The sequence below is a fragment of the Salmo trutta genome, chromosome 16 (assembly GCF_901001165.1).
Source record: "Salmo trutta chromosome 16, fSalTru1.1, whole genome shotgun sequence".
In the NCBI taxonomy this organism is placed as follows: domain Eukaryota; kingdom Metazoa; phylum Chordata; class Actinopteri; order Salmoniformes; family Salmonidae; genus Salmo; species Salmo trutta.
The window spans coordinates 43,991,119-44,009,527 of NC_042972.1; the positions used below are offsets into that span (position 1 = coordinate 43,991,119).

At 43.8% G+C, this 18,409-nt stretch overlaps 1 protein-coding gene across 1 annotated transcript; it reads right to left on the reverse strand.

Annotated features, from left to right (window-relative positions):
• Positions 1 to 563: 563 nt before the first annotated feature.
• LOC115150807 (G-protein coupled receptor 22-like) lies at positions 564 to 17,988 on the reverse strand. Its single transcript, XM_029694496.1, has 2 exons — positions 17,038 to 17,988; positions 564 to 2,543 (listed from the first exon to the last, which is right to left on the reverse strand). The coding sequence occupies exon 2, from the start codon at positions 2,459 to 2,461 to the stop codon at positions 974 to 976; it is 1,488 nt and encodes a 495-aa protein (XP_029550356.1). The 5' UTR covers positions 2,462 to 2,543; positions 17,038 to 17,988; the 3' UTR covers positions 564 to 973.
• Positions 17,989 to 18,409: the final 421 nt, after the last annotated feature.

Sequence of the window (18,409 nt, forward strand, 5' to 3'; positions counted from 1 at the left end):
GGGAGCACTAGTTAGTCCTTAAGTAAAAATACTTTAAAATACTACTTAACTAGTTTTTGGGGGGGTATCTGTACTTTACTATTTATAGTTTGACAACTTTTACTTCACTACATTCCTAAAGAAAATAATGTACTTTTTACTGTATACATTTTCCCTGACACCCAAAAGTACTCATTACATTTCTAATGCTTAGCAGGACAGGAAAATGGTTAAATTCACACACTTATCAAGAGAACATCCCAAATTGCCTCTGATCTGGTGGACTCACTAAACACAAATGCTTAGTTTGTAAATTATGTCTGAGTGTTGGAGTGTGCCCCTGGTTATCCGTAAAAAAAAAAAACAAGACAATTGTGCCGCCTGGTTTACTTAATAAAAAGGAATATCAAATTATTTATACTTTTACTTTTGATACTTAAGTATGTTTAAGCAATAACATTTACTTTTGATACTTAAGTATATTTAAAACCACATACTTTTACTCAAGTAGTATTTTACTGGGTGACTTTCACTTTTACTTGAGTAATTTTCTATGAAGGTATCTTTACTTTTACTCAAGTATGACAATTGGGTATTTTTTCCACCACTGTCCAAAAGTGGTAGCTGACTGCATGCTGAGTCATGGCAGTGGCTAGCCACACTAAAAGCTTAATTTTATCAGGTTTCTGTAAAGCGATTGTAATGAGTCCACCACAACGTACCCGAGAGTCTCCTAATCAGCAAGGGGTAGTCTGTTTCATTTAATTGTGTATAAAAAAAACACAGTTTGGGATCATTGTGAGGGGTTTTCTCCAGTGGTTTGAATGAGGAATTTGGCTTCCTGGGAAAATCTTGACCGAGGCAGGAACAATAACTAAGAGGGCGGGGCTTAGTGAAGAGTCAATTACCTTCACACAGACCTGTATAACGAGCAGGTGAATACACCTGTTGTCTGGCTGTTAGTAGTGTTATACACACTCAGTCTGTGCTGTTCTCACAGGGGCTCTGCCAGGCAACGGCCAGTGGCGTCGCTGCCCTCCAGCCGTAACTGACATCCCTTCTTTGGCTTCACCCAGGAGTTGTGTATGACTGTCCCTCCTGGCGAGGGGTCCAACTGCAGCAGGGACACCACCCGCTTCTTTACCTTGGCCCTGAGGGCACGCCGCAGCTTCTGCCTCGTGAAGGCATAGAGCAGTGGGTGGGAGACGGTGGTGCCGTAGGCCAGGGCCAGGAACCACAGGCGCATGCTGACCAGGGTGTCGCTGGGGCCCAGGCCCAGGATCAGCACATTGGCCATGGACAGAGGAGCCCAGCAGCCCAGGAAGGTGGAGATGATGAGGAGGGACATCCTGAAGACGCGCCGCTGGCGCTCCCGCCGGTCCCGGTGACGCCTCACGGCCCGCCGCAGTGCGATGATGGCCGACACAGACGCCTGGACAGTGGGACCGGGGACAGGGGCAGCAGTGGCAGGGCCTTCTAAGCTGACCAGAGGGGCTGAGGACAGGGCTGGGGGGGAGGTGGCTGTGGAGATGGGGGGGATGCAGGGAGGGTGAGAGAGTTGCTTGCTTGTGTCTGTACACTGCTCTCCTCCCTCTATCACTCCCAGCCCTGCCTTCTGCTTCTGTCTCTTACGGCGCCCCCTACAGGGTGGGCGCCTGAAGCGCTGGCTGTTCTTAATATGAGAGCCGATGTGAATGTTCAAGGCCCGCAGGATCCGTGAGTATGTGAACAGCATGACTGCCACCGTGGTAAAGAAGATGGGCACCTGCAGCAGGAGGTGGTAGTACATGGCCAAGCCTGTGTGGTAGCCCTGGCCGCCCACACACAGCAGTGTCCGGTTACGCCACACTGGCGCCAAGGTGGTGGCGGAGGAGGAAGAGGTGGGGATGTGCTTCCCATTCTCCGACCCTCCAGTGAGAAACTCCACCTCCAGGAAAGGGATGAAGAAGACGGCCAGAGACGTGGCCCAGACGGCAGTCAGCAGCAGCCCTGCCCTCCGCGGGGTGAGCAACCGGTTGGCGGGTCGGACGGAGATGTCGTAGCGGTCCACGCTGATGACCAGCACATTAATGGCAGTAGAGATGGAGGCAAAGGTGACACAGGCCTCGTGGAAGCAGCAGAGCAGGGCAAGGTTTGGCCCTGGGGGTAGCAGCACCACCACCAGGGTCAGAGGCAGACACAGCACACACAACACCACATCCAGCACATGCAGGTTGACCGTGACCATGTTGCTGACCGAGTCGACCAGGTTGGACTGAGAGCAGTAGAGCACCAGCACCGTCATGTTGCTGCTGAAGCCCAGCACCAGCTCCAGCATAAGGAAGGCAGTCAGGGACACCTGGAAGCCCAGGGAGTAGGGCATGTACCAGGCTGTGCTGGAGGAGACACTCCCCCCTGAGACCTCCTCCAGGGCCCCCACACTCACCACCATCCCAGCCCAGTCGCTGGGGACCGGGGTCGGGGTGTAGCTGTCCGTCTCCATTTTGCTGACCTCTCAGCCGTGATGTGTTCTCATGCTGCAACCTGGCTCCCTGATGGTGATGGAGAACAGTTCAGTGACAGTCCTGCAGAGAAAGGGAGACAGGAGGGATGAAGTGTCTGGTGGGGGTCTGAAATTCAATGGTTAATTAAAGCTATAAAAGGCAAAGATAAGTCATCAAACATAAATATCACAATCAGCAAACTGGTTATGATCTTTGGCCAGTTAGCTATAACTCAGAATGCCTGCTATATTTTTTTGCGCTTTCACTGTAAGTGCATAGATGTTATGTAATTTGTCAGAATTGACTGCTCTTCAAATTAATTTCAGGACATCATATTCAATGTCAAATCATTTGAACCATGAATTCATAGAAATGGCAGTCGGTGGTCTAGAAGCGTCTATATAATCCACTGGAGGTGAAACCACATCATGGCACTCTGACAGAACCGGCCTCTCCTCAAGGAGATTAACTACATCATGACAATGTTTTTTTACGCAAACTGAACATGCGAGTGCAAGACCAAGTCAAGCTTCAGCGCTTGATTAAGACGGCGGGAAGGATAATTGGTATAGATCAAGAATCAGCCACCAACCTGAACACAAGACTCATCCTCCTAAAACTTGAAAGCATTTTACAGGACAGTACTCATACCCTCCACTCAAAATACAGTCACAGCAGCAGACGGACAAGGGGAAAGAGAGTTCTACAAAAGAAAATTAAAACGGACAGATATGAGGACTCTTATTCCAACAGCCATTAGGCTGTACAATAAATCGTATGTTGGTCCCTTGAGTATACAATATATTGCACTTTCACTTTAAATGTGTAGCTATAGCACTTTGAATTAATTATTTTGTGTAGTTTCTGTGTTATGTACTGTCTTTTTAAGCACATGAATAAATGAATTTCCCCCTCGTGGGATAATAAAGTTAATCTGAATCTGAATAAATGAATTTCCCCCTCGTGGGATAATAAAGTTGATCTGAATCTGAATAAATGTCAGCATCAGTCATGGCGGCGTTGGTTTAGAAAGCACAGAGCATTTACGGTGCTACATCAGGACATGCATCGAAACAGACAAAACATGCATGAACTGCACATGACACATGAGCATGTTTCATAGTAAGATATCATTAGGTATTTAGGGTCACAGTGTCCTGACATTCACACGTGAAACTGATAAATGAAAATGTTTGTGTGTAAGGTGGTAGTACGAGGTCTTAATTGCTCGCTCTGAAATGGAGCCGACACACCAATCTACTGCATAGTTTGGCATGGCCACGATGAATCACCACTATGCTGCAAAGCTACATTCCAAAATACACTGTGTGTAATGCACAATCGAAAACACAGTCAGCCAAACAAAGTACTGTCCTAAGCCTTGTGTGTCAGTGGAATAAAGACTTCAGAGATAAAATGTATAATCTGTTTTCTAACCTGAGGTGCTCTGGGGTAATCAGATTAGTGTCTACAGGCCAGACTATAACCTACTGCTGTATTGACAACATACCAGTGGTGATGTCCTATGACACAATTCCTGAACAGTGATTAGAGTCCAGCTGCTGAGGGCACTCAATTGATTCATCAAAATCACAATGTGTGCTTTAAATCAGGAAATTGGACCAATCAGTAAATTGCGCCTATGCCCGACACCTTCTGCACTACTTTAGTAATCACACATTTGGTTGAAAGATGGACCAAATTTCATGTGTTGTTGTAGCCATAGCAACTAGTCTGCGAGGGTCTAGAATGGTTAATGAGGGCACACAGATGCTGTAGTACTACTCAGCTACTGTGTGACACCATGTTGGTGGCAGTGAAAGTGTTAACCGACCCACGACAGGCTACAGCTTCCTCGTGGGGGTTTTAGAAAACAAGCAACACTTGTAGAGTTTATTCCAGAACTGGAAAATGGATGAGAACATTAAAATATTTCATGGATGATGAGACAAATGAATGCAGAGGCAGACACATTTTCCAATATATTCTAAAAGAGACAGAAAACACGAGGTGAGAAATGAGGTGAGAATTAAAGGGCTAGGACAAGAGAGGCAGGGAGGGATGTGTACAGAGCACTGCAGTCCTACGCTCCACTTATCCTAGAGATTTTCAGCTGGCTTGTTTCATGAGCAGACTGCCTGATCACCACTACACTACGAGACTGTAAAGAGATAAGAGGAGAGGGACAGAGTCCCTGAACACATACAGTAAGAAGATAGAGTTGGTGGTAGATATTGAACGAGACCTTCAAACATTGGACCTATTGCAGGCATCTCTGATCTCTTCCTGCATCACATTCTGATGGGAAAGGAAGGAAGGAGAAAGGAAGGGAGGGAAATTTGCAATCATGCTGCAAGGGTAAACAAGGGTAAACAAGCCCAAGGGAGAGAGGATGGGGTTGTTTTTGTTCCACTCCAATCTCTCCCACCAGCCTAAACCTGTTCCTGTCTGGTCTCCTGCTCCCTCTGCTCTGTTTTCCTCAAAGGGCTTACACACACATCATCCACCTTACATACATCATCATCCACCTTACACACACACATCATCCACCACCTTACACACACACATCATCCACCACCTTACACACACACATCATCCACCTTACATACATCATCATCCACCACCTTACACACATCATCATCCACCACCTTACACACACCATCATCCACCACCTTACACACACCATCATCCACCACCTTACACACACCATCATCCACCACCTTACACACACCATCATCCACCACCACCTTACACACACCATCATCCACCACCACCTTACACACACCATCATCCACCACCACCTTACACACACCATCATCCACCACCACCTTACACACACCATCATCCACCACCACCTTACACACACCATCATCCACCACCACCTTACACACACCATCATCCACCACCACCTTACACACACCATCATCCACCACCACCTTACACACACCATCATCCACCACCACCTTACACACACCATCATCCACCACCACCTTACACACACCATCATCCACCACCACCTTACACACACCATCATCCACCACCACCTTACACACACCATCATCCACCACCACCTTACACACACCATCATCCACCACCTTACACACATCATCATCCACCACCTTACACACACCATCATCCACCACCACCTTACATACATCATCATCCACCACCTTACACACACATCATCATCCACCACCTTACACACACCATCATCCACCACCTTACACACACCATCATCCACCACCACCTTACATACATCATCATCCACCACCTTACACACATCATCATCCACCACCTTACACACACCATCATCCACCACCTTACACACACACCATCATCCACCACCTTACACACACCATCATCCACCACCTTACACACACCATCATCCACCACCTTACACACACATCATCATCCACCACCTTACACACATCATCATCCACCACCTTACACACATCATCATCCACCACCTTACACACACCATCATCCACCACCTTACACACACCATCATCCACCACCTTACACACATCATCATCCACCACCACCTTACACACACCATCATCCACCACCTTACACACACACACCATCATCCACCACCACCTTACACACACCATCATCCACCACCTTACACACACACCATCATCCACCACCTTACACACACATCATCATCCACCACCACCTTACACACATCATCATCCACCACCACCTTACACACATCATCATCCACCACCTTACACACATCATCATCCACCACCTTACACACACCATCATCCACATCATCATCCACCACCTTACACACATCATCATCCACCACCTTACACACATCATCATCCACCACCTTACACACATCATCATCCACCACCTTACACACATCATCATCCACCACCACCTTACATACATCATCCACCACCACCTTACACACACCATCATCCACCACCTTACACACACATCATCATCCACCACCACCTTACACACATCATCATCCACCACCTTACACACATCATCATCCACCACCACCTTACATACATCATCATCATCATCATCCACCTTACACACACCATCATCCACCATGTGCAGAGCTGCATGATATCTACAGGTGCGACACTTACAGTCTCTCTTGATAGGGGGAGACAACTTCATTCCTACCTGGGAACTGCACTCTCTGTGATGATGCTGCTGTGCTGGTGGATCGATGTAGAGAGGAATCCTGTTATACTCTATTAATCCTGGTCTCTAGCCCCCCCCCCCCCCCCCCCACCACCACCACCACCACGCGTTGCACAACAGACACTTGAATAAAACTAGGTTATGTCCCCCTAGGCTCTCCTTGTAAATAATAGGTTCAGGACCAAAAGCAATGAGGCTGGAGACACTCAAGAATGTGTTTGGATATCTTAGGCTGCATTTAGACAGGCAGCCAAATTCAGAGGTGTGTTCAGTTGCTTGAACGTTTTCTACCTTGTACTGAACACGTTTCCACAAAATGTTATTGAACAGACTGAGGTACGTTTGCTCCCATTTGGTGGGTGTGGCTTGAAGCAATGAGTGACGTATTTAAAGGGCAGTGGCCACAACCCAGCCCTCCCCGTTTTTCAACTGGTTGTTCAGTACAGCACAGTTCACGTTCAATTGAACGTTCCAGAAGGTAAAAACGTACTGAACGCAGCCCTGATCTTTTTTCCACTGATTGGTCTTTTGACCAATCCCATCAGATCTTTTCACAGTGAAAGAAAATTCTGAATTGGGCTGCCTATCTAAACGCAGCCCAAGATACAATCCAATATGATTGGTTTGACCACAGACACATGGTTTTTGCTAAATGGTATGTTTGGGATGACCCAACTCTGACTTCACCCCATCAGACTGACTGGAGCGAAGGCTGGAGCATCGGCCTTCTCGCCTGCTCCAATTTCGCTCCAGTAGCGCTCAGTTTATGAGCTCAGGGCATGCCTGGCCCAGCATGCATTTGTAGTCTACTTGTGTGCTGCTATAGCCCCTTGCTTTAGCTACTGTCATGGAGTTCACTAAATATTTTTTATAAAAGAAACTGATAAAACACACAGGTGCTAAATCAAGGTGACTTACAAAGATGAGGACCAAGAGCAAGAGAGGGAGTGCGGTGATGTAGTGTCCACAACTAAATAATCATTGTGGAATCTGAAAAGACACCTGTATTTAGTGAACTCCATGACAGTAGCTAAAGCAAGGGGCTATAGCAGCACACAAGTAGACTACAAATGCATGATGGTGTACTTACTACATGCACATGCTGAAAGAAAGGAACGAGGTGGGTAGATAACTAAGTGTGTCATTGTAGCAAAGTATTTATAAATTAAAAATCAGATCTCTTAATGAATTTTGTTCTATTGTCTATACAATAGGGCATAATTGATTTTAACCCAATAGGCCTGGCATATTCCCATAAGGAGCTTTCCGTTTTGATTGGGTTATTTTTGCCTAAAAACCTTTAGGCCTGCCTACCTAATATATATATATATATAAACTGCATCTCTGCCCAGCCTGGCAAGAGTGGCTAAAGGGGTGCTTAGCATCCCCAGTGGCTCTGCAAGTGAGGAGAGGATATTCTCCACTGTTGGCCTGCTCTCCAGGCAACATCGCATGAGCCTGAAGCCACAGATTGGCTAAAAATGAATTCAAAAAGCACTAATACATAATTTTTAATTTGTATTTAACTCTAATGAAGTCACAGGCTAGATGCGCAATATATATACTATAATGATATTTTTTTATTGGTACTTTAACCCCTTTTTCTCCTCAATTTCGTGATAACAAATTGGTAGTTACAGTCTTGTCCCATCGCTGAAACTCCCCTATGGACTCGGGAGAGGCGAAGGTCAAGAGCCATGCATCCTCCGAAACATGACTCTGCTTCTTGACAGACTGCTCGCTTAATCTGGAAGCCAGCCGCACCAATGTGTCAGAGGAAACACTATCCAGCTGGTGACCGAAGTTAGCTTGCAGGCGCCCGGCCCACCACAAGGAGTCGCTAGAGCACGATGGGACAAGGAAATTCCAGCCCTAACCAAGACGTCACTGGACCAATTGTGTGCCGCCTCATGGGTCTCCCGGTCACTGCCGACTGTGACACAGCCTGGGATCGAACCCAGGGCTGTAGTGACGCCTCAAGCACTGTGATGCAGTGCTTTAGAACGCTGCGCCACTCCGGAGGCTGGCTATAATGATTTAATACAAAGAAATGTTGATTAAATCCTGAGTGCTTTATGTCCCTACCAGCCTATTGTGTTGCACTCACAAATTCTTCAATGTATTTCTCTGTAGGCTATAGCCTTAAAATAATTGAAATAATATAGCCTAAATAATTAATTTTAGTCCCTTAGGTTCCCTGTCTGACTCCTGACCTATTTAGAGTGTTTATATTCAGTTTAATATGACATGTAGCCTATTTGAAATTATGAGCTGTTCTTACATTCACCTTTTCATGTTTATTAAAATACTTTTCATTCAAATCCACATGGTTTGGTTTAAATACTTCAGAAACAAATGTTAGGTCCAGGTAGTCACAAAAATAGATGGTTCAATTGTGATTTTAATGAATGGAGCGAAAGCAGTTCTTTTTTCTTCCTGTGAGTGCGGAGCGGTTTTTAGCAGAGTGGTTGGAAAGGACAGAGAGCTGGAGCGATGTGCTCCATGAGCGGGATTTCCAACTGCTCAACTCCGCTCACATGCTCTGCACCCCATTGAAGTTTAAATTTTAAATGGTTTAGGTAAGGGTTAAGGTTAGGTAAGGGTTATGGATAAAAGGAGAAGCTCATTTTTTGTTAGCTTTACCCCAACTAGCGATAGCTTTCTTCATGCTCGTTCCGCAGTGGGGTAAGCTTCTCTAAACCAAGTGAAATCGCAAATAAAACGGTCTGGATGAACTCTTCTATAACATGGTAAAAGAAAAAGTTAGGGTTTAGGGTAGAGTCGTCCCAAGTATCCGGAGAAAGGGCCACGGTCCATGCTATCCGTAATCCTTGGGACATCCCAACTCTGACTTTACCCCATTGAAGTTGAAATTTAAAATGGTTAAGGTAAAGGTTAAGGTTAGAGTAAAGATTAAGGTTAGGGTAGGGATGTCCCAAGGATACCAGATAGCGCTAACCCAGGGTCACATGGCCTTACAGCCGCATGTCTGATCACAAAACACAGCGAAGCCTCACCTCCTGCCTGTGGAAGACCTTGGTTACCATAGTGTCAAAGTGTTTTTCCCATCACAAGGGAGAGAGCTCAGGTCTGGCAGAGCAGAAGTGTGTTAACATAGTTCCCCTTGTTAGTTCAGTATCTAGACAGTCAGTGATGAAAGTGCTGCAGTGAGAGCAACAAGGGCTCTACCAGTTAATTTTCAACTCAGCACCAGTCCAGCTATGAGCCGTCCATCCTGATCACTCAACAGTTAATCATCAGCATGCTCTGCAGAGTCTGCACCCTCAGTCTGCTCTGGATAGTGTGAAACCCAGGTGCAGCAGCTCTAAAGCTAACTCTAATTAAGTCGTCTGCTGGTTGCTAGAGGAGGCCCACAGGGGAGCTCTGGGGCTCCAGGTAATTGTGTTTTCCACTTCCGACCAGCAGAAAGAGTAATGACTTCACTCCACAAAGAACAATTGAATTCATATGTAGCATCAGAGGAAGAGGTGAAAGGAGAGGGTCCACTCCCGTCAAAATCTGTCCACGTGGGAATACAGTGATTCTACTTAATAAGCAGACCGCCTGACTTCCCGCCTTTGGGACAATGACTCCCATTGTTAGGGGGAGACAAGACCACCTTGTCATTATATACAGTATCTCTGGCACCATTCACATTTCCAGGTATGGCAGGATATAATCAACACCCAACTGGGCAACTGTTGAGTCACCAGCCTGGAAACAATAACTACTCAATGCACTCTGCAGAGTTTCTAATGAAGACTGGCTTACTACTTACTGAGGGTTTAAGGGAGAGAGGGGGGGTGGAAAAGAAAATTATACGATATGGCCAGGGATGGAAAATTCCCGACCTAAGGGACAGAGGGAGATGGTGTTTGAATCATAAGGGCTGCAGTAGTCATGAAAGTGGGGTCAATTTGGAGGAGAAAGCGGATTCTGCTCCATTGCTGTTTGGTGGAATTTGTGTCCTTTACATATATCTTTGTCAACATGTACATACAACAGCTTTATATACTGTAGACCCATTTACCTGATTGGAATGCTGTGAGCACATTATCTTGACACCCATGTAAAATGATTTGAAATCCATTGAATTTGCAGCATAATAGAAACTGTCTTCACAGAGCACACTTGAGAGAGTGGCACTAAAAGCACTCACAAAAAACACTGCAGATGATCAGTTAAAGTGCAAGCAGCTCAGTCTTGGAACTGTGTCTGGGGCAGGTAATGTACCCCCGTCACTGCAGTAGGAAGTATGAACAGTCATGCATCATTTTCTGCTTATTCTACTGTTCCCCCCACAGCACCTCAGCCTGGTCCTCTCCCACATCTATCTGCTGCCAGGTGGCAGATCCATCATCCTGATGTGACGCTGGCCTTTAGTGAGTTAAAGAGAAGTCTGGGCCAGCTCCCTGAGACAGACATGGAGGGAGATGGGGATGGAGAGAGAGAGAGGAGGGAAGGAAACACACAGATCCCACACAGAGAATAGACATTTCCTATAGGGTTCTTAGTGATATACTTTATCCTCTTATCATGCCAAAAACCAGTCACTAAAGATTGATGTAAACAATCTCATTTATCATACTGTTGTACTACTATTATAGTAGAGGTCGGCCGATTATGATTTTTCAACGCCGATACCGATTATTGGAGGACCAAAAAAAGCAGATACCAATTAAATCGGCTGATATATATGTAATAATGACAATTACAACAATACTGAATGAACAATGAACACTTTTATTTTAACTTAATATAATACATCAATAAAATATTTAGTCTCAAATAAATAATGAAACATGTTCAATTTGGTTTAAATAATGCAAAAACAAAGTGTTGGAGAAGAAAGTAAAAGTGCAATATGTGCCATGTAAAAAAGCTAACGTTTAAGTTCATTGCTCAGAACATGAGAACATATGAAAGCTGGTGGTTTCTTTTAACATGAGTCTTCAATATTCCCAGGTAAGAAGTTTTAGGTTGTAGTTATTATAGGACTATACCATTTGTATTTCATATACCTTTGACTATTGGATGTTCTAATAGGTACTTTAGTATTGCCAGCCTAATCTCGGGAGTTGATAGGCTTGAAGTCAAAAAAGCTGCTGGCAAATGCAGGAAAGTGCTGTTTGAATGAATGCTTACAAGCCTGCTGCTGCCTACCACCGCTCAGTCAGACTGCGCTATCAAATCAGGGACTTTATTATAATATAATAACATACAGAAATACGAGCCTTAGGTCATTAATATGGTCAAATCCGGAAACTATCATTTCAAATACAAAACGTTTATTCTTTCAGTGAAATACGGAACTGTTCCGTATTTTATCTTAAAAACGGGTGGCATCCATAAGTCTAAATATTGCTGTTACATTGCACAACCTTCAATGTTATGTCATAATTATGTAAAATTCTGGCAAATTAGTTCGCAACGAGCCAGGCGGCCCAAACTGTTGCATATACCCTGACTCTGCGTGCAATGAACGCAAGAGAAGTGACACAATTTTCCCAGTGTAACGAGGGTCGTATAAAAGGGACCAAGGCGCAGCGTGTGAAGTGCTCATATTTATTTTTAAATGAATATATTTTAACAAAACAACAAAACGACCGACAACAGTTCCGTCAGGTGACATACAGACAGAAAACTACCCACAAAACCCAGGAAGAAAAACCCCTACTTAAATATGATTTCTAAATCAGAGGCAACGAGGATCAGCTGCCTCCAATTAGAGATCAACCCAAACAATCCCAACATAAAAATAGAAAAACTAGCACTTAAACATAGAAATAGAAAACATAGAACAACCCAAAAACACCCCGTCATGCCCTGACCTACTCTACTATAGAAAATGACATCTTACTAGGGTCAGGACGTGACACCTAGTTAATATTGCCTGCTAACATGAATTTCTTTTAAATATGCAGGTTTAAAAAAAATATACTTCTGTGTATTGATTTTAAGAAAGGCATTGATGTTTATGGTTAGGTACATTCGTGCAAAGATTGTGCTTTTTTCGTAAATGTGCTTTTGTTAAATCATCCCGTTTGGCGAAGTTGGCTGTCTTTGCTAGGAAGAAATGGTCTTCACACAGTTCACAATGAGCCAGGCGGCCCAAACTGCTGCATATACCCTGACTCTGTTGCACAGAACGCAAGAGAAGTGACACAATTTCCCTAGTTAGAAGAAATTCATGTTAGCAGGCAATTTTAACTAAATATGCAGGTTTAAAAATATATACTTGTGTATTGATTTTAAGAAAGGCGTTGATGTTTATGGTTAGGTACATTGGTGCAACAACAGTGCTTTTTTCGCAAATGCGCTTGTTAAATCACCCGTTTGGTGAAGTAGGCTGTGATTCAATGATAAATTAACAGGCACCGCATCGATTATATGCAACGCAGGAAAAGCTAGATAAACTAGTAATATCATCAACCATGTGTAGTTAACTAGTGATTATGTTAAGATTGATTGTTTTTTTTATAAAGATAAGTTTAATGCTAGCTAGCATCTTACCTTGGCTCCTTGCTGCACTCGCATAACAGGTAGTGAGCCTGCCACGCAGTTTCCTCGTGGAATGCAACGTAATCGGCCATAATCGGTGTCCAAAAATGCCAATGACCGATTATGAAAACTTGAAATCGGCCCTAATAAATCGGCCATTCCGATTAAATCGGTCGACCTCTATATTATACTACTGTATATTTTCACACATACATTTGTGTCTTGCTGCACAAGTGGGTTAAGACAGAGTTAAATATGAATTGCAGTGGAGCAGAATTATCATATTCCTTTGAGACTGCCTGATCTAAACAGGTTGTTAAATTTAAAAAGTGAAAACATAAGGAGGGAGGGAAACAGAGAGAGTGCATTGTGATGGTGTTCATTTACACCTGCACTGCTGTATGTATAGTACAATATCTCTAATTTTCCACTAAATCATAGTAATAACACTGCATCTTTCGTGTGGTTTATTGTTTTGTTTTTCTGCAAACACTGTCAACGTTCTCTTTGCTCTTTGTCACAATCCACAGAGTTTGAATGTACTGAATACATGAATAATAGAGCAGGAGATATGAAAACAAGGAGAGACGATGGTCTGGGTAGGAAGAGCAGCACTAACAACCGCTGGCCCTGTCCCTCCATCCATCTATCCCTCCCACATGTCAATTGCTTTCTCAATCATGTGTCATAAACAAACCAACCAATTACAATGTCACAGTAAAACACAGGACAACCCTCTATCTACTGTATCACTCACTCCAAGACAGATTTAAACACATTACTAACAACGCAGCGAAACACAAAAAGACTGCTTTATGATCAAATACAATGACAACTTTCCAATATGAAGCCTCACAACATGACGAGGTGACTAACAACACAACTAAATGGTTCTTTACTGCATGCAGTCCAGCCTCACAGAACTAAGTACATGGAATGGACAGCATGGGTTCAGATGGAGGGAGTGACTAGCTGGCTAAATCTCCATTTGTTTGAGCACCCCACTTAGAAAGCAGATCCCTATTTGAGTTCTCACACTGTATTCATCACCACATTCTGATTTGGGTGGGTTAGACATCACGTTTATGAAAGCGAAACACAGACCACATCTTCAGCACAGTTATTTGGGAATGCAATACAACACACACACACACACACACACTAAGCAGCCCAGCAGGGCAACAGCTAAGGGTAAGTGGTCTTGTTGGTAAACGTGGAGAGGGAAACAGCTTTATCCCCAGCAGTGTTCCATTACGGGAGATGGCAGAGAGAGATTGTTTGTTTCCAGAATGTATACATGCACAGTTAATGTACACAGTGTGTTATATAAAGTGACATATAGCTCCTTGCACTTGTTTCAGCTTTCTTGGTCCCTACCAGTGCTTCCTTTTGATACAAAATATTTCCATCCTGCAAACAGAAGGATGTGGCTGAATATACAATATATAGTGAGCCTAATTATAAAGAGCCATATTCTCAACTCATTATTCCCACGACTTGAAATGAGAATGATCTGTCCAACCCAGTGCTCTGACCTTCATCAATAGCATAACATGAGCCAGTCGAGGGCCACAGGCCTGTTCAACTGCGATTGGCTTACTGACCATGTGGCTAGAATTTTAACAGCCACTCATTCTGTGTTACGGCTTCATCCTTTATTTTCATGCAGAAATCCAATTGCCCTTTCTTTCCAGGCACTAAATATTTTTTGATAATTTCTTACCTGTGCTAAAGAGCAGTAAGAGATGCAGCTATTCTGGTTGAGAGTGTGGTTGCATGAAATATGAAGAGAACACGGGGAGAATGAGATGCAAGAGGATGAAAACAGGAAAAGATGGTGGACTGGTGGTGTGACAGATGTGGAAGATAAGGCCTACTGCATGTCTAATTTAATATAGCTAGCTCCAAACAATCCATTACAAGTTGCTGGATTTACAGGCCTTCAGGGGGCCTTATGCGAGTGCTATTTAAGGACGGAGTAGGTGAGTAGAATTATATTGAAATAATATATTTTTGATATGTGCTTTATCTTTATCAGATTCCTTTAGTTAGGTTAATATTGTGAAGCTCCTTTATTTTGCGGGATAACTGGCCAAACTGCATGTTGGTGAGATGGACTGTTCAACCTTGAGAGGCAGAGACAACTGTGGGGCTTTATATTGTCCTATTACATTAATCATTTATGGTTGGCCTTTTACATAAATTTGGACCTGAAATAGCCAGACTGAAAACTTGAGCAAGAAGAGGGAGCGAAAAAGAAGAGGGGGAGAGAAAGGAGCGAAAAAGAAGAGGGAGAGAAAGGAGCGAAAAAGAAGAGGGGGAGAGAAAGGAGCGAAAAAGAAGAGGGGGAGAGAAAGGAGCGAAAAAGAAGAGGGGGAGAGAAAGGAGCGAAAAAGAAGAGGGGGAGAGAAAGGAGCGAAAAAGAAGAGGGGGAGAGAAAGGAGCGAAAAAGAAGAGGGGGAGAGAAAGGAGCGAAAAAGAAGAGGGGGAGAGAAAGGAGCGAAAAAGAAGAGGGGGAGAGAAAGGAGCGAAAAAGAAGAGGGGGAGAGAAAGGAGCGAAAAAGAAGAGGGAGAGAAAGGAGCGAAAAAGAAGAGGGAGAGAAAGGAAATGCGGAGGAGGAAGAGTCTTTTGATAGTGTGTGCATGTGTACGGTGACTGTGTGTTTAGGGGAGGGGAAGGGCAGAGGATCAGGGATGCAGGACACAAAGCCGCTTTGCTAAAATTATGAGGTTACTTATCTACAGAAGGAGGCAATTAAAAGACAATCCAATTCGCCTCCTGGCTGCAGGGAGACAGAGAGCAGAGTGACTTCATAATGAATGTGTCTCTATGTCTGTCAAAAGGTTGCCCTCTGTTCTTCAAGTACTTCACAGGAGCGCACACACACACACACGGCGGGAGGTAGAGGAGAGTTCCAAATAATTTCATCAAGATCATACCCCTCTCTAATTACCTCCTTCCTCCCACATTTCCTTGTCTCCATCTCACCACTCCCCCATAGACACTATCTCCATTTCTCCTTTCTCAATTTTGATTTCATCCGCTGAAGCAGTCTGCTTTTAGAAGCACTTTTCACTCCCTGTCAGTAGTATCACTCTTTCTCGCTCTTAGTATCTTTATTTATCATGTAGTTACTTAAATTTGACTGCATATATGTTTATTCTATTTATTCTGCCGTTTGAATTAATCTGATGTTAATTAATGAAGACAACTTTCTGGCTAACCTTCTTTCCTCTCTCTTGGCTAACGGCTAACACCACAAACAGACAGACAGACTGTATGTAGAGAGATGTTTTCCTAGTCAGATCTCTGAAGACTGCAGTGGAGGTGTTCCCAGAGGAGTGTGGGGGAAACACAGTCTCAAACCATGTTTAGTGTCAAGCAGTTTCTCCCACAATAAAGCCTGGGGGGGTTGAAAAAAGCCAATATGCATAAAAGTCAATCAATACTATTTTCATACAGATTTGCCACCAAAAAACCCAAAAAGCAAAACGAATACAGTTTCTTGCCACAGTTAAAATGATCTAAAAATAACGAATCAATATTCATTTTTTTAATGAAAAACAAACGTTTACCTATTTGATAAAATGCAAACACTAGGACTCCGTACAGTTAGGGACACCGTGCTATAACACAATAGGCTAATACACGCAAATATATAACAAAATGTTGCTAATAAATGTGCAACAATTTTTTTATTTTATTACAATATTATCATAGGGCAGTTGTAAATTGTAAAGTAAAATGTGTTATGGGACTACAAGTAGCCTGCCCTATAGGCTGTTAAATTCAAATGTTTGTTACACTTACACATGTGGGCCGCATACTTTGTACAATTTATTAAATTCATGCACGGTGTGTTTGCATTTTAGATACCATATGAAATTAAAATAGGGAAACAGGATTTACCTTGCCTCGTGCCAGTCCCGGAGATTCCCAGCTACATTCTTTTGCAGGTCCGTTTGTCGCGCTCTGTCTTCTGTTTCTTTGACAAATAATCAGAATATTGCAATGTATTTCATATCATGTTTTATGGCTATGTAATGTGACTCTAATGATGCTGTTGTAGCCTACATCTCTGCATGTAAAAGCTGTGCCATTGCCTCTGTCTGAGATGATCGTTCACCCGTTTTAGGTAGCCGACCGTAAAGAATCCCTACTCATCTCTCACGGTCATGTTGATAATGTCTTCGGAGACCACATGCTCAGCGGAGAGTAGACTACTGTACCTCTGGTCAGATCAGAGGGAGAGCTGCTTTACGTCCATCCAATACGGGGCGTGCCGTGCACGTACTGCACGGTGGTGGTGTAAAATTTAGTAACGACTGTATTTCGCACCCTGAGTGACAGGAGGGAGGTGCTAAATTTGACAGGCAAGGTCATCAGCATGTGGAAAAGCATATGGCACATTTTTGGATAGACTAAGATTTTTTTTTTTTTTGGATAGACAAGATTTCAGTGATTTCCAATAAGCTATAACGAACAAAAAAAAGTACCACCTACAACGAACGCAGTCACGTTGAAAGAGAAAAAGCAGGCTAAACTAGATGTAGGCTAAAACAGGCAAGGCTGGGTGTGGGATTTTTGCGCTCTCCAATGTCTAGAAAGCATCATACACAGAGAGCATGGTTGTGTTGCAGGATAGGTTCCTCTGTTGACTACTGCAGAATACACAGACAAAACATACTGGAGGTGCTCCTGGTTCTTCATATAGTGTGAAAACAGGTGCACCTTACACCTTCATGCGCCAAATACAACAGGTGTAGACCTTACAGTGAAATGCTTAGACTACACAGCTATGTAAAGGCATCAGGTCAACCTGCTTGAAATAGCTATCCAACAATCCACTCACTTTAAATGTTCTGCATATGAGCTGATAAATTGGCCTACAGAAACCATCCACATTATTGCATGGTTTATATTCAACACACTCGAATGTTTCCATTAACCAAATCACATTAAGAAATGCCATCTGGAGGGAGTGAGGGGGAGAGGCGCTCTACATGTTGTTTACTGCAGCCCTCTCTCACGCCACAGACCAACGCAAACAAACGGCCTTGCGCTGCTCTCCTGCAGTAACTTAAGAGGGAAGTAGCTAGATAGTGTAGCATCAGGCCAGGGTTACAGCTAAATCACAATTGCTTTTGAAAATCCGGTAAAAACTCTATGATTCTGAACACTCCCTATTCCCAATTTCGGCAGACAAGTTTCAAATTCTCACGGAAGTTTCTAACCGCAAGCATAAACTATTGTAGCTAGCTGGCGAGGGCTCAGGAAGACT

Bases quoted from the DNA above. Each gene is read 5' to 3' on its own strand.
- LOC115150807 (XM_029694496.1), bottom strand. From the start codon at position 2,461: ATGGAGACGGACAGCTACACCCCGACCCCGGTCCCCAGCGACTGGGCT.